The sequence below is a fragment of the Rhineura floridana genome, chromosome 4 (genome assembly GCF_030035675.1).
Source record: "Rhineura floridana isolate rRhiFlo1 chromosome 4, rRhiFlo1.hap2, whole genome shotgun sequence".
NCBI lineage: Eukaryota > Metazoa > Chordata > Lepidosauria > Squamata > Rhineuridae > Rhineura > Rhineura floridana.
Genome location: NC_084483.1, coordinates 111,597,302 through 111,624,169, shown reverse-complemented (window position 1 = coordinate 111,624,169; position 26,868 = coordinate 111,597,302). Strand labels below are relative to the sequence as shown.

At 40.9% G+C, this 26,868-nt stretch overlaps 1 protein-coding gene across 3 annotated transcripts in view; it reads right to left on the bottom strand.

Annotated features, from left to right (window-relative positions):
* Nucleotides 1-26,868, bottom strand: part of UTRN (utrophin) — a 521,915-nt gene that overhangs the window by 117,826 nt on the left and 377,221 nt on the right. For all 3 annotated transcript variants that reach the window (XM_061624044.1, XM_061624041.1, XM_061624043.1), the window contains exon 55: nucleotides 16,671-16,800. In XM_061624044.1, the coding sequence (XP_061480028.1) occupies nucleotides 16,671-16,800 (130 nt within the window). The remainder of the gene's footprint in view (nucleotides 1-16,670; nucleotides 16,801-26,868) is intronic.

The window sequence follows — 26,868 nt, the reverse complement described above, 5'->3', positions numbered from 1 at the left end:
TATTATGGCATAGTCTGCAACTCCCATCCTCCATCCTTAGATACCCAGTGTGCTTGAGGTGGTCCTCAAGACAAGATCAAATTAAGAAGTAAAAAATGTGAAAGGCCTTTTTAGGAACAAACCATGCTAAAACAGGGACAAATACCAAATAAAAACTCTACATCTGTACTTAGTGAAGATGGCATGATAAGAGCAAGCAAATATTTGGGGACCTAAAGAGTGGTGTCCCGTGCTATTGTGATGACAATATAGGGCGGTATTCAGCTAAATAATTGTGAAACGGAACAACTTCCATTAGTATAACAGGACTTTCCACCCTCTCTTCCCCCCACGTTATAATAAAATTTGCTCTGGATGTTTTTTTTCGGGGGGGGGGAAGCAGAGGGTGAGAAAGTTCAGTTGTGCAAAACAGAAATCCTTGTGCTGGCAGAACATTTGCCTCAGCGCTATGTTGAATATAACCTGTAATGCTTAATGGAAGAAGTTGCTTATACACCAACAGCGGGGAAAGGATGGCATTAATGACACAGGCATATTCAACCAACAGGTCATATTACCTGTAATATTAACACACTTCAGGAGCAAACAAATTATCCATGCATGATTACAACTGGCCACCAGAAAACTATACCATGAATACTAGTGATGCTAGTAAAGTTTGCTGAGCTCAGCTCTGGAAATGCGCTTTTGTGGACTGGAAACTGCCTGTCTTGAAAAAATCTGAGGCCACAAGATACTGTTGAGGCTTTAAATGGCACTAAACACTTGATCACAATGGTTGATGGTATTCTGCTGATACAAGTCACACTGATACAACTTTGGGTTTTAAAGCACCTAAATCAAAGCGGAATGCAGAAAAATGATACCAGTTTTACTTCTAGGTTTTGTTACATCAAAAATAATAATCAGCATATTTCTCATTAAATACTTTTAAAGTTAAACCTGTTTAACCAAGCTCTGGAATGGTGGTCTGAAGTGAGTTTCAGATCGTGGGTTTACTTAATGGTGCTAATAAATGCTTTAACCACAGTTAAGCGAAGAGGAAGAAAGGCGATTTCTTAATTTATTGATTACAGATAACAGTATTCTGTTTCCATGATGACAGTGCACGACACCTGAATTTCTTCACCTCTCTCCAGGCATTTGGAATAAGGTTAATTTAACATCTGAGGACGACTATGGGGATGAGGGGTCACTACTATTGCTCCCCCACTCACAATTTTTATCAACCCTCACCTCCATGAGTTGGAGGGCAACCTTCTGAACCAAGGAGCCTATTCTACTCATGCAGGCTGTCCTGGCATTTTGGAACTCTCATTTTAGAGATTTTAATTTCATTTTGGTATGTATATTTATCTCATTAATTTTAAGAGCAATAGCATTGTATCTCTTAATGTTTTAAATATTAATTATTTTATATATATATTTATATGTGATGACAACAAAAACAATTACTGTCTTAGATGGCTTTAGAAGTCTTCATGAAGAGCAAGTCTATCAATAGCCACTTGTTAGAATAATATATGCATCCTAGAGGTTCAGAGGCAGTATACACCTGAATTCCACTTAGAGAGCATTGTGGCATTGCAGCCACAAGCATTGTGTCTGCTTGTGGCCCTCCCAGAAGTATTTGGTAGGCCAGTGTGGGCAACATGATGCTGGACTAGATGGGATTTCTCTGGTCTGATTCAGCAGGTTTTTTAAATTTGTTCTTATAATATTCATTACCATCATTACAAATAACTGTAATCTACTTTACAAACATATTTAACTGCTGCTCTGAATGTAGGTTGAGGACATGGTACTGAGGACAATATAAAAGGAAAAGCCAGGCTAGAATCACAAAGGCAAGATGGAAAATGAAGAAGGAGAGTGGCCGTTCATTCGGCCAGATAGGCGGCCTAAAAATAAAAATTTATTTTATTATTTATTATTATTTGGCATCAGATATGAAGTTTCTTATCCACTGTAGGTTTCCATAGTACGTTAATTAAAAACAAGATTCTACAGATTGTTAGGACACTTATTATTCATTTATTATTTGATTTATATCCCACCCTTCCTCCCAGGAGCAGCCCAGGACGGCAAACAAAAGCACTAAAAATACTTTAAAATATCATAAAAACAGACTTTAAAATACATTAAAACAAAGCATCTTTAAAAACATTTTTTTTAAAAAGCGTTCCAGACATCTTTAAAAAAAGGTTGAAAACATATATATATATATTTAAAAAAAGGTTTAAAAACATATTAAAAAGCAATTTCAATGCAAATGCAGACTGGGATTAGGTGTCAACTTAAAAGGCTTGTTGAAAGAGGAAGGTCTTCAATAGGCACTGAAAAGATAACAGAGATGGCGCCTGTCTAATATTTAAGGGGAAGGAATTCCACAGGGTAGCTGCTGCCACACTAAAGGTCCGTTTCCGATGTTGTGCAGAACGGACCTCCTGATAAGATGGTATCCGCAGGAGGCCCTCACCTGCAGAGCGCAGGGATTGACTGGGCGTATAAGGGATAAGACGGCCTTTAGGTATCCTGGTCCCAAACTGTATAGGGCTTTGTACACCAAGACTAGAACCTTGAACTTGGCCCGGGAGCAAATGGGCAGCCAGTGCAATTCTTTCAGCAGCAGGGTGACATGCTGGCAATACCCTGCCCCAGTGAGCAGTCTCGCCACTGCATTTTGCACCAGCTGCAGCTTCCAGACCAACCTCAAGAGTAGCCCCACATAGAGTGCATTGCAGTAATCTAGCCTAGAGATTACCAGTGTGTGGACAACAGTGGTCAGGCTATCCTGGTCCAGAAACGCCCGCAGCTGTCTTACCAGCTAAAGCTGGTAAAAGGCACTCCTAGCCACAGGTCAGCTGGGCCTCTAGCAACAAAGATGGATCCAGGAGTACCCCCAGACTACAGACCTGGACTTTCAGAGGCAGTACAACCCCGTCCAAAGCAGGCAACTGACCAATTATCTGAACTCAGGAACCACCAACCCACAGTGCCTCCATCTTGCTAGGATTCAGACTCAGGTTCCTGGCCCTCATCCAGCCCACCACCAAGTCCAGGCACCAGTCCAGGGCTTGCATGGCCTCTCCCGATTCACATGTAACAGAGAAATATTGCTGGGTATCATCAGTATACTGATGACATCTTGCCCCCAATCTCCTGATGATCACTCCCAAAGGCTTCATATAGATGTTAAACAGCATGGGGGACAAGATGGTACCCTGTGGCACCCCACAGCACAACTGCCAGGGGGCCGAAAGATGATCACCCAATGTTATTATCTGAAAATGACCTTGGACAGAGGATCGGAACCACTGTACCTCCAATAGCCATCTTACCAAGTCAGCCCAGAAGGATACCATGGTCAATCAAAAGCTGCTGTGAGATCAAGTAAGAGTAACAGGGTCACACTCACCCGGTCCTTCTCCTGATAAAGGTCATCCATCAGGGCACCCAAGGCCGATTCAGTCTCATAACCAGGCCTGAACCCAGACTGGAATGGGTCAAGATAATCGGTTGCATCCAAGAGTACTTGCCATTGCTGCACCACAACCCTCTCAATCACCTTCCATAAGAAGGGGGTATTTGCAACCAGTCGGTAATTGTCACAGACCAATAGGTCCAAGGTGGGCTTTTTCAGGAGCGGTCGGGATCACTGCCTCTTTCACGGCTACTGGAACCACTCCTTCCCACAATGATGCGTCGACCACACCCTGGATCCACTCGGTCAAACCCCCTCGGCAGGCTTTAATAAGCCAAGAAGGGCAAGGGTCGAGAGAACACATTGCTGGCCGCATCATGGCAAGCACCTTGTCTACGTCATCAGGCTGCATCAACTGAAACTGTTCCCAAGAAGTTGCAGCAGACGTTGCACTGGACACCTCATTGGGACTACAGTAAATGTGGATGGGGTATCAAGACTGCTACTGAGGTGAACAACTTTACCCTTAAAGTGCCTTGCAAACAATTCACAGTGGGCCTCTAAAGGGTCTAAAACTCCATTTCCTGGAGTCGATGTCAACAGACCCCTGACAATATGGAAAGCTCCACTGGATGGCTAATTGAGGATGCGATGGAGGCAGAGAAATGGGCCTTCTTCGCCACCCTCACAACCACACAGTAGGCACGGTTATGATGTTTTACTCGTCCCTGATCAGCCTCACAGCACGTCTTTTACCACTTGCACTCTAGCCATTGTCCAGCCTGTTTCATTGCCCATAACTCACTGGTGTACCAAGGTGCAAACCGGGCTCCACAATGCCAGAGAGGGCACTCTGGGGCAACTGTGTCAAGAGCCCAAAGCACCTCGCTGTTCCACAGAGTGACAAGAGCTTCAACAGGGTCACCTGCTCTATCTACTGGGAATTCCCCCAGGGCATTCAGGAATCCTGTGGATTCCATTAGTCTCTGGGGGTGGACCATCTTAATCTGTCCACCATCCCTGCAAAGAAGGATCAGAGCCATAAGTCTAAACTTCACTAGGAAGTGGTCTGACCATGACAATGGGGTGACATCCACCTCCCTATCTCCAGACCACCCCTTCCACCATCCGGAGCAAAAACCCAGTCAAAGGTGTGCCCTGCCCTATGCGTTGGGCTGATGACAACTTGAGACAGCCCCATGGTCATCATGGAGGCCATGAAATCCCAAGCCGGAACACTAGAGGCAGCCTCAGTGTAGACATCGAAATCACCCAGGACTATTGCTCTGGGCTCCTCCAATATCACAACTGAGATAGACTCCACCAGCTCAGTCAGAGAAGCTGCTGGGCAGCAGGGTGGATTGTACACCAGCAGCAACCCTAGTTTACTGTCTCCTTGGCCTGACACCAGGTGCAGGCCCTCACAGCCAGCTCCAAGACAGAGTGGTTTCCTGGTGACAGAAATGGAAGTTCTGTAGACCACAACAACACCTCCCCCCTTTCCCTGCAGCCTGTGCTGGTGTTGCACCAAGTATCCAGGTGGGCAAAGCTGGGTCAGATCAACTCCTCCCAGCTCACCCACCCAAGTCTCAGTAATGCACACCAAATCGGCACCTTCATTCACGATCAAATCATGGATGAATGTGGTCTTATTGTGTACCAATCTGGCATTAAACAACAATACACACAGGCCAGTGGGCACAGCAGATGAGCAATGAGGAACCCATCCATGAGAGGAGTGGCAGCAAGGAACAAGGTGTAGATAGCCTTGCCCTCGTCTTCTATGGTAATTCACCATCTCCCCATGGCTGTACCTCCCTCTTCCCGTGATCACTGAAATTGGGGTGGCATCACCCATCTCCCTCCTTACTAAGACTCCTCCTAAACACCTGATATGGACCCAACAAGAGCTCACTAACAAAACCTACCTGAGCCAATTAACCCAGTAGGCCTCTGCGAGAATTAGTAAGACCCACTCAATATTTCCACATAGGGTGCATCTCCTCCCTCTCTGGCTCACACCCAGGGAGGGCCAGCCTTCTGCCTGTTACAGACTCTCTCTTTGAAGGCAAAGAAAGATGGGGTATAAATGTCATAAATAAATAAATAAATAAATCTGGTGACTTTCTCCTGTCATTCAGTTCACTGCACAGGCTCTCACCCTGCATAGGAACTACACATGAGCCACAAGCCCTCCCCACTACCTATCTCCTCCAGATTGGTTAGAAAAACAAAAGAAAGAAAGACATAGAAGAGGGTAGCGTCCTCGCCTTCAGGATTCCCTAAGGGTTCCCCAAGGGCAGCTAGGCTTTTATGCCTCCTGACCCAGCCAGGAGATGACGCAAGAGCTGTGTGATTAACTGCAGCCTCTCTCTGGAGCCAGGGTCAGGCAGGGGGTCCCAGTCCTAGCAGCACTGACCAGGGACTTCAGCTGTCTCAAAAGATAGCAACCCAAAGGGCAGGTCTTCAGTCCCCCTAGTGCTTAGGGTTGCCATATTCCAGTTCCACAAATCCGGGCAGGCTAATTTGCATATTATGCAAATTATTTGCATATTAATATTTGGATTGTCCAGTTGTTTTGTTTTTGTGCCTAGGAATTACCACCAAAAACTGGGGAAAGATGTGAGAAATCTTTTTTTAAAACGCAACATTTTCAGCCTTAAATGCCTAGACTCTAGTTTCCAACACTACGGAGGATTTATTGATTGATTAAGAGGATTTATATCCTGCCCTTCTGCTGTTAAAAACAGAGCTCAACACAGCTTACAAATAGAATAAAGACAATAAAAATACACAATCAATATAAAAACATAATAAAAACACAAAATAGCAACAAACATAAAGTAAGTCAGGGCAGCAGTACGGTTAACCATATACGATATATTTCAAAGATGTGGTGGGTGGAGAAAAACAAGAAGCCAAAATGTTAGGAAAAGGAGTCTTTCACACCACATGCTCAGTTCTAAATACTGTTGCAGCAAGTTTTGCAAGTTCCTCCAGTATTGCACTGGTGCAGGCACTCAGACATTCAAAGTATCTGTATGTTTCTTAGGTTTTATAAAAGCAGAGCTTTGCTTAACTCAAAATTTCTTCTTCCTTTGATCAACCATATCTACACAGGTTCCACCTCCATACTCAAAATGAAACTGGGCCTGTAAGTGTGCAACAACCCCACACATACCTTGTTAATTAGGTTACCAATGCCAGGATGTCTGTCTTATCGACTACTCTCCTGCTCCCCCCCCCCACCGGGCATCATGAAAGACCCAGTCCTGGGCTCAGAAAGAAAATAAATATCTAGTCCTCTTCAAAGTATTGATAAGCCTCTTGTTTTAATTGAAATAATAATTATAAATTCTTGCTCTTATCACTAATGGGAGTTAATTATCTTGCATATGCTGCTGTTGCTTCTATGGCTGTAACGGAGTGAGGTTAAAGATAAGTGAAATGCAAATAGGGAAAAAACAATACAAAAGGCAGTATCACTTTCCTAAATGTAATACCATACCAACCACAACAAGATTCCTATGAGTAAGGCAGAAAACTCAGCATCCCACAACCAGTCAGGATTCATAACCAAAAACCCAAACTAAAAAAATCCTAGCAGACAGTCAGCCAAGGTCACAGAAATCCCCATGCAGCACAACCTGACCTGAGGACTGCAGTTAATGCAGAATGCTGCAGCACAATTGCTCACATGAGTGAGATCCTATCAGCACATAATACCTCTGCTCTGAAATCTGCATTGGTTGCTGATTTGCTACCAGGCCAAGTTCAAGCTGTGCTTTCCATGTTATGGGTGCCACATAGTACTTGTTCTGCTCTTGTAAGAAATCAGTCCTGTTAAGTGGCAGCACCTACACTTTGGAACTCCTTGCCTATTGACATTAGGCAGACGCCTCTTTTCAGCACCTGCTAAAATCAGTTTTCTTGAGGCAAGCCTCTCCAGGCATGTGGAAGCTATTGTGTTTTTAAATCTGTTTTTAACTCATTGTTGGTTTTATTATTTTGAATGTTTTTAAGCATCTGTCCTTAACGCTTTTGCCAATAATTTTATTGTTTTAATTCTTTCTGTAAACCGCTTTGAGATTTTTTACAATAAAGCGGTATATAAATGTTGCAAATAAAAATACATAAATGTTGGAGTCACTGTGGCCCTTGAGTCTCTTCCCACTTTTAGGAACCAAGGAATCTGCCTTATACTGATTCAGGCCATTTCGTACCATGATTTCTTAAATGCAATACCATACCAACCACAACAAGATTCCTATGAGTAAGGCAGAAAACTAAGCATCTCACAACCAGTCAGGATTCCTAACCAAAAATATGATAAATGAAGAAATATTTATATAAGCGTGACTATCAAATATATTTATTATTTACACAAACTGTAAAGATATTTATAGTGCAATCCTAGGTTTATTTATTCAGAAGCAAGTCCCAGTGTATTCAGTGGGGCTTACTCAAACAGGGACAGAAATGCAACCTCAAGTGATAAGCAACTTCATTCACACAACCCAAAATTCCGAATCATGCCACTTTACGCTGTTTTGCAACTGTTTATACTTGGTTTTATGGTTATTGGATTTTAAATGGCTTTATTTCTTGTTGTGATCTGCCTTGGTTTCCAACCCTACCTCACAGGGTTGTTGGAAAAACTCCATACACGCACACACACACACTGCAGAAGTATAAATACATACAGCCCATATAATAGTTTATTGTCAAACCAGTTGGTCATTGCAGAAAAATCAGTATTAGTTTTTAAAAAATCAGTATTACTTTCCTACAGAATAAAAACTGTAATACCTAAGTAAGCCCTGCCTACTTGCTTTAAAATTGGACTGGAGACAGAAAGAGTTAGAACACAAACATAATTCTTTTTTACATTCACTCCAAAGTCCCATTGATTTTCAGCACATTCATAACCATGTCTACTCAAAGTAAATCCTATTGAATTAAATGGGATTTACTTTGGGCATATGGGATTAGCATTGCTTTTACAGAAAGCAAGTATTGGGAAGGTTTTCAAAACACTGCCCAAGATCTGACTCCTGCACACAAGAGGAAAAGAAACTGAAATGTATATACTTATCCAATTTATGAGATTTTCAGATAAACGGGGGGGGACCACCATTTTGTTTTCTAGACACTGCCTCAGGTCAATGAAACTGAAACACAATCCTGGCTTCTCTGATTGGCTGCAATCCTGAACGGGCGGGGTTAAAGCTACAAAGTGCTATAGTACTGTTTAAAGAAAGATCTAACGGTCGGGGGGCGGCTGACGTTTTTATGTATATCTCGAGAACCGGACCACCTAGAAACTTAATTTTTTTTAATTAAAGGTGAGAATCCAGGCCACCTAAGGGGTTAGCCGGGCGCTGGGTGGCATGCAAAGAATCCAGGTAAAACCCGGCTAACCAGGCAATATGGCAACCCTACTAGTGCTGCAGCTGTTCCCAAGGTCCCAAAGGGCGGCTGGGCATTTATGCCTCCTGACCCAGCCAGCAGCTGATGCAAGAGGCTGCGCAATTAACTGCAGCCTCTCTCTGGAGCCAGGGTCAGGCAGGGGGTCCCAGTCCTTGCAGCAATTACCAGGGACTTGAAGGACAGCTTTAATTCAGAGTTGCTGTGTAGAGGCAACTGCAGTTTTATATTGAATACATTCACATTTTGAATGTATTGCATTCACATCTTCCTTTTCATTTTAGAAAAGAGCCTTAGAATTGCTTGTAAAATTCATTTAAAAAAGAAATTTACTATAGAGTTGAAGTCTGACAAATGAACTATAAAGATGCTTGCAATCTATTTGCTCTACCTTACACATAAACATCCTTGGCTTTCTAATGTCCCAACATGTTTATTGAGCAACTACCAATTCCAAAAAAGCTAAGGCCACATTCATAGTTATATGGCTGCATAGAGTAAAAGAAGCTAATAAGAAATTTGTTAGTGGTGACAGTTTCGTTTGCAACAGCTTTTCATCAACCTGCCAAACAAATTGACATGGTAACACACTGCACACTGATTGCTATCTTTTAAAAATTTATTATTTTTATTGCATGCTTACAGAAAAAACTATTTACATATATACATATATAAAAAATGGAGGAGAGGAAAAGAAGGAGATGCAATTAAATAATGGATGGAAATGAAATAGTTGAATAAAAGGCAGACATTCGTGGATATGTATACATCTTTTTTAACCTTATGTTCAGAAAGGAAAATAATTGCTGCCATTTTTCTATTTATTTATCTAATTTATTTATCTAATTTATTTATTTACTGTATTTCATCCTGCTTTTCAGAATAATTTTCTTTCCAATCACATCACAAATGAGAGATAGGCCTTTCCATCAGGCTTACAAATTTAAAAGACAAGGCACACAAGGAAAGGAGAGCGGAGGAAAATGGTATGAAATAGGACCTATTACACTACCACCACTTCAACAGATGCTCAGAAAGTATGAAAAGTTCCCTGCATCAATCTTTTAGCAAAAAGAAAAAAAAAACATGTTAAGTGAACTTCCTATCAAAACCAGTTTCAACAACATTATTTAAAGGTATTGTAGTTATAAAAGATTTATTAAGCCTCTGCCCAAGATGAGTTACAAAAGATGGGTTTCAAAATGATAAACCTAATTTTAGTATTTTTAGGGTTTTTTAATGCTAATCATTAAAAAGAAAATGGGGAAAGGAGTAAAAAAAGATTAGACAACAGGGATGCATGACTGCAGTTTCAAGGCTGGACTTAACATGCGACGTACCTGGCATATATCTGGTAGACCTCACTAGATACTCCTCCACAATGCTATGCCAAGCCATGGCTAAGTCTAAAGGTGTGAGTGTGTGGTTACTCACAGTAAAAATTGGGGCTATTTTGCTCTTCCCCCGGTCCCCCTGCTGTCATGCTACATGGCACCAAGCCATGATTTGGCTTAGCATAATGCCTAAACCTCCTGCTGGGAGGAAGGGCAGGATATAAATCAAATAATAAATAAATAAAAATAAATAAACCCATGGTGGTGGTTTGTCTCACTACAGGTAAATCACAAGCAGTAAGCCAAGAGCAACCTTTAGCTATTATCCTGGTTGTGTAATACTTTGCCTTTGTTTCCTTTGAACATAAAGATATTTTCATGCTAAGTTTGCTACAGAAAATGAGCACACAGTCTCTCAAGTAAAAAGAATTTATTCCCTGTTTCTTCTTAATCAATTCATCAGGCCTCCAAGTATTTACCTGTGCATGTTCAGAGTATCATAAAGATTCCAAATATAAACTATAACCATACAGAGCTTAAGGAGGATGATCATGATCGTAATCTGCTGATGTTCTATGTTTGTGTGACTTTGCCATCAACCCAATAAACTTTGGTTTTAAAGTGTTTAAAAGGAGTCTTTGAAGATCACATGTGCAATAACAAAACCTGCCTACTGGTGGCTGCCACCTCTGTTCTTTAAATCTCCAATATGTAGCCATGCCAGATGTTGCCTAGCATAAATAAACTGCATTCACGTAAATAACTTATAATAAATATTTCGTCAGCTATGATTTATTGCACTTTTTGCATTTGTAATTAAAGGGCAGAACAGATGGTAAATGCTTAATTTAGATTACATATCTATTAAAATAACCTTTGCAACTGCATAATTACTTGATATTACCAAGAGGATTTCACCAGTATTCACCACCTTCCTACTAAAACATCCCCCTCTCTCTTTAATGGCTTTTTATTTGTTCATAGCTCTTGCCAAGTCAAGATTTGGACTTCTGCTGCATCCTGCCATTATTAGTCAAAACAAGATGACAGCAAGTGGGTTTTAAAAGCCACCTCTACGTAGCAAGAAAGATCCATGCATTACAAACCCATGCCTTGAAAATGAATACCCAGGAATTTGCCTATGTGTCTGGGTGCAAAAAAGGGGGAAGGGGTGAGGCTAGTTACCAGACTTCAATTATTAGGAAGTTCAGTCAATGCTGTTCTTGGTCTATGACTGCATTGTACTTTGCACTTCATAAAGAAGTAGGCCTAAAAGAGACCATGCTGTCTATTCCGTATGGAAAAATCCAAAACAACGATGATGATCCTATCCTACTTCTTAAACGGAGTACAGTAATGCTAATTGTTCATGAATATGAGCTTCTACTAGTAACTATTAATTTGATCTAAATGTAAAATTAATTACAGCATTTGACATGTTTTTCCACAACTTCACACAGTATCTTTCACTTGTTCTTGCACAACAGTTCACAGAACATCCCTACTGTCAGGATTTCTGGCTACAACATCTCTGGATCCAACCCATTGTTTCCAGTCTTTTCCCAGTTCTTCCCCTTCTTAAATGATGCTGTTCAAGCAGGAGCTATAATTTTGGGTTTTTTTCTGAAGTAACATGACAAGCTCTGGACCAAGGTAGAGGAACTTATACTGTGCACCCTATCCTTGCCAACCTTGCCTGGTTTCCAAACAGAGACATGATGGAAGGTTTAGCAGCTTTAGAGTGTTAGGTCATGACACAGAAAAGATACAAACTGCAGTTCCTATACCACCAATGTCATACAGGAAGGGAGCCAAACATTCAACCCAAAGTCCTTCAAAAGTGAGGTTGGGATAAGAGAACGACTGAGTTGCTACAATCTGCAATCCTCTCCTTTTCCCCTGGATTCAGTTATGCATGGTAGAATTGGCATTTGTTTTTCCAGCCTTTTGCAGCTGGTCAACCAGCTGGAAACAGTGCATGGCCCACATTCATCTAAGGCCAAACAAGATGTGACCTTAAAATGCATACATGACTTGACCCATGTGTAGTGTTTACTTTCATACTAAATAATGGGAAGTGGACAATCAGGATTAGAACGGTGGCAAGTGGGGGGGGGGAGAGAGTGATGTTTAACCCTTTCCTGCCCCTGTTCCAATGAAAAGTGATCTGTGAGTGAAGGTTGCACTGGTGCCAGTGGAATCTTCCTTCCCGTGCCTAATACAAAGGGAAAGGGCAAAATGTTCCGGAGTAGGGTGGGAAGAAGAGGGTTACATTCCACATGGTTTCTTAGATAGGTTTACAACCTAAAGCTTCAATGCTTTTCGAACTGAAGTTTGTATCGTTTGGTTTTTTATAAATATGATTTAAGTTGAAAGAAGCCAGATGTTAATTAGCTACTAAAAACCCAGCTAATCTTTAAATGAAGCAATTTACCATAGCAGTGCTCACCAGCCTAATATACTCAACTGCTGAATGAATATTAGTGATTACTTTCTTCTTATAATACAATGGTCTGAACAAATTTGAACTTGGAAAATGTTTTTATAATAATTCTCCCAATTTAGATTAAAGTTATATTATACATCTCATCAAAGCTACCTAATATAGCATAGTATCCATTTGAATGTTCAGAACAGTTGGGGACAAGATCCAGTAAAAGAGCCAGGCAAGACCTACTCTGAGGAAAATATTCATTTGTTTTAATCAGCAGATATTCATAATGTAAACCCAAAGTAAAAGAAGATACTAGTAAAAGTGAAGTTGCATGCAGTACAACTGCATTAAAAATTAATTACAATGTGGACATTTTGTGTGTAATAGAGAATCTCCTACAACGCCAGTTGTTCCCAATAAATGGAACATTAAAAACAAATATACAAATTTTAAAACACAAAAACAATTTAAAAACACAATTAAAAAATTTAAAAACAATTTAAAAACATGCTAAAATGCCTGGGAGAAGAGGAAAGTCGACCTGGCGCCAAAAAGATAACAGTGTTGGCACCAGGCGCACCTTGTCAGGAAAATCATTCCATAATTTGGGGGCCACCACTGAGGAGGCCCTCTCCCTTGTTGCCAGATTCCCAGCTTCCCTCCGAGTAGGCACCCAGAGAAGACCTTAGATGTTGAGCGTAGTGTATGGGTGGGTTCGTGTTGGTAGAGGTGTTCCATCATGTATTGCGGTCCTAAGGCTTTATAGGTTAAAACCAGCATGATGGACTTAGATATGATGAAGTCCCTTGTGGGTAAAACAGTTTGGTAACATCATGAAAATAAGAAAATTGATTATTTTTCGTCAAGTCTCTACCATAAAGTTACACCAAAACGCATTACACCAGTAAAAACAACAACATACACATAAAACACATTCACAAGTCATTGTAGCTTGTAAAATTGTCCCAACTCTTGGACAATTCAACAAACTACTTTATGTAGGGCTACCCTTTGACCTGGTTTGGAAGCTCCATGCAGAATGTGGCAGCCAGACTGTTAATGGGGACACATGGCTGACAACATGTGACACCATTGTTAAAACAGGTGCACTGGTTACCCATCTACTACCAAGCCAGGTTCAAATAACTTAGGCCCAGAGGACCTTAGGGCACTAGAACCCTTATATCCCAGCTCAATCACTGAGATCATCTGCAGGTGCAAGCCTCATTGAACAGCAACAAGAAAACAAGCCTTTAGCATCATCAGCCAATCCTGTGGAATGATTCAGCAGACACCTTCTATTTTAACCTTTAAACATCTACTGGAAACTTTTCTATGCCACCAACAAATTCCTGATGGGCCTTGCTGATAATTTCCTCTTTCAAAAAGTAGAAGAAGGAACAAGGGGATCGGCAATCCTGGACCTGATCTTAACTAACACGGACTAATTGGTCACGGGAATTAAAGTGGTCGGTACCTTGGGGGAAAGTGACCACGTAATGCTGGAATTCGGGATTCTGGGGAAAGCCAAAGAAGAATATAGTCAAACATGGACCTTGGATTTCAGGAAAGCCGAGTTTAGCAAGCTCAGGGAAATGATGGGTAGGATCCCGTGGCTAGATAGACTAAAGAAAAAAGGAGCCCAAGAAGCGTGGGAGTTCATGAAGAACATATTACAAAAAGCGCAATCGCAAACAATTCCAAAGAGGAAGAAAAATGGAAGACATTGGAAAAAGCCAATGTGGCCTCACGGAAGACTGGTAGAGGAGGTAAAAGTAAAAAAGAGCATGTATAAAGAATGGAAGGAAGAGAACCGACGAGCGGCTCGGGCTTGCAGGAATAGCGTAAGGAAAGCTAAAACCCAGAATGAGCTGAGGCTGGCGAGGGAAGCGAGGAACAACAAAAAGGGGTTTTTCAGATATGTTCGAAGCAAGAGAAAGATCAAGGAAATGGTGGGACTGCTGCTCAATGAGGATGGCAAAATGTTGACAGATAACGAGGAAAAAGCAGAACTGCTCAACACCTATTTTGCCTCTGTTTTCTCCCAAAAAGGGAACAGTGTGCAACCTTGCATCGGTAGCAATCTCAGTAAGGGGTCGGGACTGCAGTTCAACATTGATAAGGAGATAGTCAGGAAATACCTAGTTAACCTAAATGAGTTCAAATCTCCAGGGCCTGATGAACTGCATCCCAGAGTATTGAAAGAACTTGCGGATGTACTCTCGGAACCTCTTGCCATCATCTTTGACAAATCATGGAGAACGGGAGAGGTGCCGGAGGATTGGAGACGAGCAAACGTCGTCCCGCTCTTTAAAAAGGGTAAAAAAGAAGATCCGGGGAATTACAGGCCGGTCAGTCTGACTTCAATACCGGGAAAGATATTAGAACGGATAATAAAAGAGTCCATTGGCAACTATCTAGATGACAATGCTGTGATTAGAAGGAGCCAGCATGGGTTTGTCAAGAAAAAATCCTGTCAAACTAATCTCATCTCTTTTTTTGATCGGGTCACTAGCTTAGTAGATGGTGGAAATGCTGTAGATGTCATCTATCTAGATTTCAGCAAGGCGTTTGACAAAGTCCCCCATGACCTTTTGATTAGCAAACTAGTCAAATGCGGACTACATGGAAATACTGTCAGGTGGATTCACAACTGGTTGGAAAACCGTACTCAAAGAGTGGTCGTCGGTGGCTCTGCTTCGGACTGGAAGGAGGTCTCGAGTGGAGTGCCACAGGGTTCTGTCCTGGAGCCGATACTCTTCAACATTTTTATCAATGACTTAGATGATGGGGTGGAGGGAAGCCTTATGAAGTTTGCGGATGATACGAAACTGGGAGGGATAGCTAACACAATGGAAAACAGGAATAAAATCCAAAGGGACCTGGATAGACTAGAAAATTGGGCTGCAATTAATAAAATGACATTCAATAAAGACAAATGCAGGATTCTGCATTTAGGCCACAAAAACAAAATGCATGGGTACAGGATGGGAAATACCCGGCTTAGCAGTAGTGCGTGTGAGAAGGACCTTGGAATTGTAGTGGATCGCAAGTTGAACATGACCCAGCAGTGTGATGCTGCGGCAAAAAAGGCAAACGCGGTTTTGGACTGCATAAACAGAGCTATAGTTTCCAGGTCGAGGGAAGTAATAGTCCCATTATATTCTGCATTAGTCAGGCCTCATCTGGAATACTGCGTTCAGTTCTGGGCGCCTCATTTTAAGAAAGATATAGACAAGTTAGAGCGGGTTCAGAAGAGGGCGACAAGGATGATAGCCGGTATGGAGAACAAGTCTTATGAGGAAAGGTTGAAGGAACTTGGCATGTTCAGTCTGGTGAAGAGAAGGCTGAGGGGTGACATGATTGCACTCTTTAAGTACCTGAAGGGCTGTCACATAGAGGAGGGTACAGATTTGTTCTCTGCTGCCCCAGAGGGTAGGACTAGGTCTAATGGTTTTAAGTTGCAGGAGCATAGATTCAGATTTAGAAGGAACTTCTTGACAGTAAGGGCAGTTCGGCAATGGAACCGACTGCCTAGGGAGGTGGTGGGATCCCCTTCGCTGGATGTCTTCAAGCAGAGGCTGGACAGCTATCTGCTGGAGATGCTCTAGCTGTGGATTTCCTGCTGTGAGCAGGGGGTTGGACTCGATGGCCTACAAGGCCCCTTCCAACTCTATGATTCTAAGCTTATGCAGGCAATAAAGAAGTTGATCTCTGATTTTAAATTTTTGCATGATTTTTAGTGTAGATATGTATGGTTCTTGTAAATGCTTTGATTTTTTTATGAATAGTGGTATACAAATATTTTTATAAATAAATAGTAAGTAAAACTATAATAGCAGTCTCTAATGTTCAGGTTTTGCTGCCTTGCAATTTTCATTTTATTTAAATGCTCCTTGTGTGGCATTCCCAAGACCTTCCTGACCATTTGTTACATAGAACTACACACAATTCTTAAACGTTATTTTGAGAACTATGAATATTTATCAAAGCAATCACACATTCAACAAAGACATGATTTTAATTTGAGAAGCTGGGTAGAAAAACTGACCTGACTTTGAGTGTAAGTTTTTTCTTGGTTCTTCCGGACCTTCAATTGGTTGATCAGCAAGGAACACTCGTGCTTGGTCTACAGCATTCAGAATGGCTTGCTCTTTATCCTTCAACTCACACTTTAGGACCTTTCCAGAAGGGAAAAAAAAACAGAGAGGAGTCATTTCTGATGTAAGATCAGTGCAGCAAACTGTCAATTTTCATTTCCTTGACCACGCTTTGAGTGATGGTTCCTCATAATTCAAAAACATAAATCACATCAAATAAGTAATGAGTTAGGTCGCTATGTGAAAGTAGTTTACTAAGAAAATGTGAATATGGTTAGCAAGAAAACAATTATGATACTTTGGATTATATAACACACAGGTTAAGAATCAGTATGGTATAGTTAGAGTGTTGGACTTTGACCTGGGAGACCAGGGGTCAAATCCCACTCAGTCATGAAGCTCACTGGGCAACCTTGGGCCAGTCACCATGTCTCAGCCTAAACGACCTCACATGGTTCTTGTGAGGATAAAATGGACAGGGGGAGAATCATGTACGCCACTATGCCCTTGGTATTGGGCCAAGGAGACAGTAAACTAGGGTTGCTGCTGGTGTACCATCCACCCTGCTGCCAGGTACTTTATCTGACTGAGTTGGTGAAGGCTGTCTTAGCTGTGGTATTGGAGGAGACCAGAACAATAGTCCTGGGTGATTTCAATGTCCATATTGAGGCTGCCTCTAGTGTTCCAGCTTGGGACTTCATGGCCTCCGTGATGACCATGGGGCTGTCTCAAGTTGTCACCCTTGGGAGCGGCCATCAGGAGATTTGGGATGAGGGCCAATGAATTGACTCTGAATCCAAGCAAGATGGAGACCCTGTCATTTGGTGGTTCCTGAGTTTGGATAATTAGTAAGTTGCCTGCATTGGATGGGGACACGCTCCCTCTGAAAGAGCAGGTCTGTAATCTGAGGGTGCTCCTGGATCCGTCTTTGTTGCTAGAGGCCCAGGTGACCTCAGTGACTGGGGTGCCTTTTACCTACTTCAGCTGGTAAGACAGCTGCGGGCGTTTCTGGACCAGGATAGCCTGACCACTGTTGTCCACACACTGGTAATCTCTAGGCTAGATTGCTGCAATGCATTCTATGTGGGGCTACTCTTGAGGTTGGTCTGGAAGCTGCAGCTGGTGCAAAATGCAGTGGCGAGACTGCTCACTGGGGCAGGGTATCGCCAACATGTTGCCCTGGTGCTGAACAAACTGCACTGGCTACCTATTAGCTGCTGGGCTAAGTTCAAGATTCTAGTATTGGTGTACAAAGCCCTATATAGCTTTGGGACCAGGATACCTGAAAGACCACCTTCCCTTATATACTGAGTTAATCACTGCGCCCTGCTAGTGAGGGCCTCCTGCAGATACCATCTTATCAGGAAGTCTGTTCTGTACACCATAGGAAGAGGACCTTTAGTGTAGTGGCCTCTATCCTTTGCAATTCCCTCCCCTTAAATATTAGACAAGCACCATCTCTGTTATCTTTTCGGTGCCTACTGAAGACCTTCCTCTTTCAACAAACCTTTTAAGTAGAGACTTTATCCCAGTCTGCATTGGAATTGCTTAATATGCTTTTAAACCTTTTTTTTAAAAAAAGATGTTTTTAAAGCATTTTTAAAAATGTTTTTAAAGACATTTTGTTTTAATATGTTTTAAAGTCTGTTTTCTGATGTTTTAAAGCATTTTAGTGCCTTTGTTTGCTGCCCTGGGCTCCTACTGTGAGGAAGGGTGGGATAGAAATCTTCATTATCATCATCATCATCAACAACAACAACAACAACAATGGAGGAAAGGTGTGAGGTTGTTGTGAGGATAAAATGGACAGGAGAAGAACCATGTATGCCACCATGACCTTCATGGGGAAAAGATGGGATATAATCAATAACTCTTCATTGCTGTCTCAGTGTGACTGTCAGAATGCTACAGGAGAGATAATTTAAAACATGGAGACAAAGTATTTCAATTTCATCTGACCTCACTGTTGACAATTCTTCTTCCCAACCATATGTATATACAGCTCAGGATAACACTGCATGCATCTGATAGAGTGTAGGCCACAAAAGCTTATGCCATAATAATTTGTTAGGCTTTGCCATTAGACTCACAGTCCCTTACTCCTCCTACTAAACAGGAACAACCTGTGCTGTGATAACTAGAATAAAGTGATATTCCATATAGAAAAATACTTCTTTAATATGAAGGAAAATACATCTGATTAAGCATCCTCTAATACAACAGCTTCGTCATTTTTACAAGACAGTGCCTGAATGAAAATTAGGACTATAAAAGGAAGATGAAAATAAGTCACAAAAATCCAAGAGCTTGAAGAGGGTTATAATAGTAATTCTAATTATTTCATTAACAATTTGATAAAAAACATCAAACTCGCATCTCACAGTGGTTTTGTTTTGTTTTGTTTTTTTGGTAGTATGCAATAGTTATTTTTCCAGACAGGCAAACTGTATGACTTGTGTCTCACAGAACTTTATGGACAAGGACCCATCACATATTTATTTAAAATGTATATATAAGTACATATATACACATGGCCTCGAGCCTTCCTTGGTAGCTTATCAAGTCCTTTGATCTCTGGTTCAGTTTTGCCAAGGTCAGGCAAGGCCTGTATTTTTGTATGCAATTTTGCCTAATACACACATTTTTCAAGCAATTTCCCCAATATAATGCATTTTGTATGCTATTTTCACTAATATATGCATTTTTATGCACATTTTCCCCTAATAAATGCAATTTTGTACACATTTTTTGGATGGAGAACTGCAACACAAAATTTGGAGAACTGTGGTTTCCAGAAAATAAATTTCAGCTCATGTTTTGTTTCCGTTCATGAGGCAAGATACAATATCAATTTCATAAAACTGAAAGCCATTACTCCTCAAAATGAGCTCCAACAAAAATCATTTTAGGATTGGACTTATGTACTACTTACTTCCATTTTTTCCATTGCAACAACTTAATTTGTTTTCTGGTTTTTAAAGATGTATTGCATAGAACCATATATACACAAAACACCAAGACAAAAATAGTATGCTAACTTCAAAAGTACTTATTCATGTGTAGTCTTATGGACATTTCCCAAGGCTAAATGTTGAACAGGCAAGTCTGCTAACGTTTTGTGATAGATGAAGGCCAGGACATCTTCAGTTAGAAAACAAGGGGATTTCTTAAAAACAGAACACATTAAATCAGTTTTATTAGGCACCAACTCAGTGAAGTAAAAGTACATTTTATTGGAGCCTAAATCTGTTTGGTCTTTAACAGTATTAAATTACCCTGTCATTATGCCGAGACAGGTGTTTATAGTTTTGGATGGAAATCAAAAGCCCTTGAGGGTGCAGTGACTGAGGAAAAAGAGTTTTTACATGGCTTACAAGAAATCAAGGAATTTGGTTGTAACATAAATTCTGTGTTGCAACAAAAGAAATTTTATCTGGTAAGACTAACAAATATCAACTTGTGAACAGAAATCTTCCTTTTTTGTGAGGCAGATCAGAAAATCATCTTGCAACTGCTTGGAAACTAAGATGAATTTTAGCAATTGGTCTATTCCCAAAATTAGTCTCAATTCTGAGCTCATTATGACGCAGGAAAGAAAAACTGTATTCACACAAATTTAAAGTCATGCATCCTCATTACTACAATACTCTTCTTGTGTGGCAGAAGAGTAGTACATTCATTTTTCACTTACAATCTGTAGCCCAAACAGCATTTACTAAAATTACAAATATTAACATTATATTAACAAAATACAAAGGCTCTGAAACCCAACCACACCTCCACACAGAACCATTTCACAAGCAGATTATTTCCATTCTAAAAATAATAAAAGCATCTGTTAAATTACACGTTCACTGCAGAGTCCCCAAAACTACCAGAAGACATATTGATTCTTCAAAAAAGGAATATGGAATGAAACATGATTTATTACTACGTACAGACAAAGTCATATTTTCTTAGTAACTGAACATGATTCAGTTTGTGAGAGGTTTTTTTATGATTCATCTAGCTAAGAGAATTAATAAAAGATTACAAAAGCTTGAAGCATAATTATGTTCATTAAGGTCTGCCAGTACCATTTTACATGACTACACATATTTGTGGGTCACAAATTTAGAGTTTTGGTGTCCCAGAACAATTACTGGTTCAGTTCAAGGAAGAGTGTTTGTTGTATTTTTTTAAACTAATTCTAAAAGGTTCTGATGTTATTACTTTTTCTATATCAGGTTAATACAGTTTCAATCCCCCTCTAGGATGCACACCTTAACGTGGTGAGGGGGTTTGAGAGTGTTGAAGAAGCTAAGAGCAATGCCATCAGGAGTCTAGACCAAGAGGCTAGACTCCTAGCAGGGGCACCCAAGGCGGAATGGTCAAAGCTGAAACACCAGACTAAGATGCATCCAAACTCAGAGGAAGGCAATGCTAAACCACATCTGAATATCTCTTACCATGAAAACCCTATGAACAGAGTATCCAAACTGCAACATGAGATAGTGCTGGAAGATGAGAACCCCAGGTCAGAAGGCACCCACCGAGCTACTGGGGAAGAACAAAGGACAAGTACGGGTAGTGCTGTGACTAATGACACAGCTGGGTCAAAGCCGAAAGGAAGCCCAGAGGCTGATGCGCACAGATTTGAAAGGAGAGTCCGGAGTTGTACAAGGCACACAATAGGAACATGGAATGTGAGAAGCATAAACCAGGGAAAGTTAGAAATTGTCAAGCAAGAAATGGAAAAAATCAACATTTTAATACTTGGTGTGAGCGAACTAAAATGGACAGGAATGGGACATTTTCAATCAGGCAACTATGAAATATTTTATGCAGGAAATGAGAAATTAAGAAGAAATGGGGCTGCTTTAATAGTGAGAAGTGATGTAGCAAGAGCAATTAGGAGCTACAATGCAAGGTCTGAGCAAGTGATATCAATGAGATTAAATGGGAAACCTATTAACATAACCATCATCCAAGTCTACGCTCCGACGGCAAACACAGAAGAAGAGGAATTCGAGAGATTTTACGCAGAAGTACAGGAAGAAATTGATCACACACCAAAACAAGATATGATGATAATCATGGGGGACTGGAATGCAAAAGCAGGGAACAGAGCAGAACTAGGCATTGTGGGGAAATGGGACTTAGGAGACAGAAATGAAGCAGGAAACAGACATATTGAATTCTGTGAAGCCAATAATTTGTTTCTTGCAAACACATTTTTTGAGCAACCAAAAAGATGACTGTACACGTGGACATCACCAGATGGTCAATATTGGAATTAAATTGATTATATAACTGGCAACAGAAGATGGAGAAGTTCCATACTTTCTGCGAAAACAAGACCAGGAGCAGACTGCGGTACAGATCATGAACTGGTACTATCGAAAGTCAGAGTAAAGCTAAAGAAGAAGAACAAAGCAATCATCATGCCAAAATACAATTTAAATAACATCCCAGAAGAATATAAAGATCAAATAAGGAACAGATTTCAGGCTTTAAACTTAGTTGACAGAGAACCAGAAGAACTATGGAGTGAAGTTAGAGACATTATCAGGGAAGAATGCAAAAAGACGATACATCTAGTTAAAAAGAGAGAAAGACCTCAATGGATGACTGAAGAATCTCTTAAAATAGTTAAATAGAGAAGGAAAGCAAAAGCAAAAGGAGATAGAAACACGGTCAGAACCCTAAATGCAACTATTCAGCGACTAGTATGTAGGGACAAAGAGAACTATTACAACAGTTATTGTATAGAAATAGAAGAGGACAACAAAAAGGGAAGAACCAGAGCACTGTTCCAAAAGATTAGAGCAGTCTTTCCCAACCAGTGTGCCTCCAGATGTTGTTGGACCACAACTTCCATCAGCCTCAGCCAGCATTGCCAATGCAGCCCTGCACTGCCTGTATCAGGGGGGTTGAGCTACGGCACTGTGGGTCTGGGGCAGCCTGGTGCCCAAGGGTCCAGTCATTCCTTGCACCAGTACTGCCTTGAGAAAACAATTAGTTAAAAAATGCAATTCTGACCAAACATTTGAATGAGAATAGAGCAGGGGTGAAGAATCTGCAGACCTCCGGATGTTTCTACTCCAACTCCCAGCCATCATGGCCAATGGTCAAGGATAGCATCTGGAGATTTCCCACCTCTGGAATAGGGTTTTAGCCTTATCGCCATACACATTAACTGCAAGTTGTTTGTCAAAGCTGCTAAGGAACATTTTAGGAAAATATAGGTTTAATTATAAGATACTTTATTATGCCATGTTATCATCACAGGAACTTGAAACACTGATTATATATGGAATTCCCAACAAGCAGTTTGGGCAATAAAACCAAAGGAAAAATTAAACACTCAGAAATGTTATTCCTTGGCTGCTATGTTTTGTAACCATTGTTAGATTTCCTGTTGTGCAATGCAAGTAGGTTAATGTATACAAAATAGTTTAGGGAGGATTTGAAGAAAGGTCTTTACTTGTACTAGTACTCTGTAATTGATATTAACTGTTGCTTTCAACAAAACACAGTAATTTTCAATTGACAATATATGGGAAAGCATTTCATAACAGCAACGGATACTAAAACAGCTCAATTACATTGCATGAATGCAAATTAGATGACTGTTTGGAAAACTAATTTCCATTAAATGAGTTGATATCCAGCAGATTTGACTATACAAATATGTTTCCAGAAGTATTATAGAGCCCAGCCTACACTCTGAAGAAAAGCAAAATGTGGTGGGAATACATGTTCAAGAGACTATAATCGATGATGCATGCTTTGCTCTTTTTCTGCTCCTGCTATGTTCCCGGGAACTAAGACACAGTTTGGCTTAGCATTACATCCAACCCTGGCTTGTGGTTTGCTTCCCCCAAACAAACCACGAGTGGTTTACCAAGAACAAACCTTGGGTTACAGCTCATGGTTAGTCTGGAGAGAAAAAAATGAGTCCAGGTTTGAACACAACCCAAAATCAAACCTTGGCTTAGCTCCCAACAGCAAGAGTGAAGGCGAAGCAAAGTGCTTCTAATTTAAGCCCCATGAACTAGCACATTGTGTGTTCACTCTTATCCTGATTGATTAGGGCTTTATATACTAACAGTATATTTGGCCCAGAAGCATATTGGCAGCCAGTGCACTCCTCTCATGTGTTGACAGAAGGCAACCCTAGCCATAAGCTAGCACGAGCTGCAGCTTCCTGACCAAATCTAAAAGTAGCCCCACATAGAGCCCAAGCCTCACCAGGAGCTGATCTGACCATGACAACAGCATTACATGAACCCCCCTTCCTATATTGAGACCACGCCCCTCATAATCTGGGGTAAATATCAAATCCAGGGTATGTCTTGCTCTGTGTGTTGGACCAATGACCACTTGAGACATCCCAATACAGTTTTGTATTAATTCCCTCTTTTTAAGCTTTTACAACATTTAATTTTCATTCTCTGGCCTTAGCTCTCAGTTTCACCTTTTTCCTTTTCAAACAGAACTATTTTCTTCGGCACTTGAAAACAATCCCAAACATTTTCATTCTATCTTAGCAGCTTAATCACAAGGTACCTAACACACTTCCTCAGCCCACATTTTCTGACCTCACTCTCCCACCAATCATCCTCTATGCTCTATAAATCAAACCAATATTTGCATTTTTGCCATCTCCCCCTCCTCCTCCCCACTCCCTCTGGAGAAAATATAAATCATTCTGGAGAAGGGAGAGAATATATAAAATAAGGACCCCCCTCCTGAAAGCTATCCTTTTAGATTTTTTCCTTGTGTGATTCTGCAAAATCTTAGTTTACTTAACTAGTAAAGTGTTTTCTCCTTCCCCATGCTATACATTGCTAAAGAAAAGGGAGCTAAAGTATGCAATAGAGGTGCATCAATACTTCATGCCCAGCACAGGAATAAACAAGTTTGATTCTATAGTACTAGGATCACATTTTCGATCTCGGAGCATATTCATTCTCTGGACACATGCACAGCTGAGTCAGAATAAGAACTGTGCCAACCTGGCATCCCCTGTGAATCCTGCAGTTACAACTAGTGTTTATCATTTGCATTGCACCATGAGCATTCATGCTATTTGAACACAAGGTAAAAGTCAGGTTTCTCTTCTAACCTGCTTAAAAGAAATAACGACATGCGGAAGCAATAATAAGGCAGGAAATGACACGACATTGAACAATGGTTAGCTGTGTTTTTTTTGTACAGAACTGTTAAAGGAATTAAATTAAAATCTGCTTTTTAGCAAAAATAGAGCTATGTGTTACAATTCTATGCAAGTGCAAAACAAGCTTATAGTAGTCTTCACTGTGTATCTTCACATCCAGTTCCCATTCCCACCACCTTTTAGGATTTGAAGGATCTCCGTATTCATTGTCCACTAGTATTTTATATGTATTTGATCTTATTCCTTTAGGTTTTTTTTTTTTAGCTTTAAGTCCACAAAGCCCTGGTCTTAATGAAGGTTTTTAAACAGTAGAAAACAGTGAAACTATACAATGGTGTTCCAACAGAAAGAACCAAGATGGTGGAATAACAGGGCTGAAACCGTATCTGGAACTCTTCTTTGTGCTACTGCATGATGGGGAGGCTTTTTTGTCATGCAGAGAAAAATCTGTTGAGTGGTAAAGTATATATCTGCCTTTCCTTCCTGAGGGAAATTGGACTCACCACAAACTGCTGGATCCACCTAACAAGAACTCTCATGTGACGGCCACTTGCTCTTTAACTGATAAAATGAGAAGAATTAGTCGTTTATAATCTGGTTGATAACAGGACTTGCAATTTAAAATCAGAGTTTGGAAGTAACTAGTTACAAGTAACAAATTACTTGTAATTCATTACTTTTTTGAGGAACGAGTGGGTAATTCCTTTACATTTTGATTGTAATAGAACTAGGAGTAATTTTACTACTTTTGTGGAGTAATTGTAACATTTCCAGAATTACTTTTGGGCATTACTTGGGGGGGTGGAGCAGGGGAAGTCTTCTGCTCCTCTGATTTGTGGATGAAAACCATGTACCTCAAACTGGGCTTCTGTGCAGTGTCTCTCTTTCCTCATGCTCTGTGGATGGGTAGGAGACGACGAGGGAGGAGGCGGAGAGTGAGACGGGGTGGAGTGGAGAAAACAATTATTTTAAAAAATGGATAGTGGTGGTGAAGAATGGAGTGGAGGGGAAAAGGAGCCAGAGAGCAAGAATGGAGATAAAGAACTGTGGAGGTGAAAGATGACAACGTGTGTGTGTGTGTGTGTGTGTGTGTGTGTGTGTGTGTGTGTGTGTGTGTGTGTGTGTGTGTGTGTGTGTGTGTGTGTGTGTGTGTGTGAGAGAGAGAGAGAGAGAGAGAGAGAGAGAGAGAGAGAGAGAGAGAGAGAGAGAGAGAGAGAGAGAGAATACTGTGTTTGCACTTGGCACACAAAGTGGCCTCCACCACCCTCTCTGGCTACTGTGCTGCATTTGCAGTATTTTAACTTTTTTGCATCTCAGGCGAAAATGCTTGAGTGAGTGTCCCTTAGTTGGTGGCACGGCAGGGTCAGGGAGGTGGTTAAGTGAGAGAGATTATGCTGGCTGGCTGAGTGGGGGGGTTGCACTTGGTTTGATGTGTAAAGATCTGAGCGGTGGCCTCAGCCTCCCTCCCCACCTCCCTTACCAGCGGAGAGACCACCATTGCTATCTTATGAATAAAAATAATTATTCTTCTACCTCTGTATGTGTTTGTTTATTTTTAATGTTGTTGTTTTAGGCTACGTAGATGTGCAGCAGCCAAGGCCAGCACCTTGTAGGCTTTTTTTAAAGTAACTGAAATGTAATTGTAGTGATTACTTTGGCGGAAAAGTAAAGTAATCAGTTACTTTCAGAGCAATTGTAATTGTAACGGTAATTACTACTTTTTGGGCCATGTAATTGTAACTGTAATTTATTACTTTTTAAAAGTAATCTTCCAAGCTCTAAAATATTTCATACATAGGGCTTCTGTCTCTGTCTCTGTCTCTCTCTCTCTCTCTCTCTCTCACACACACACACACACACACACACACACACACAAACACACACACCACTGAACATGCTTTGGTTGGGAGAAAGCAGTTGTTTATTATCTGTTGTAGCACTGCTTCATGATAAGTCATGCCTAAGCAGCAGTCTACAAAATGAGGGAT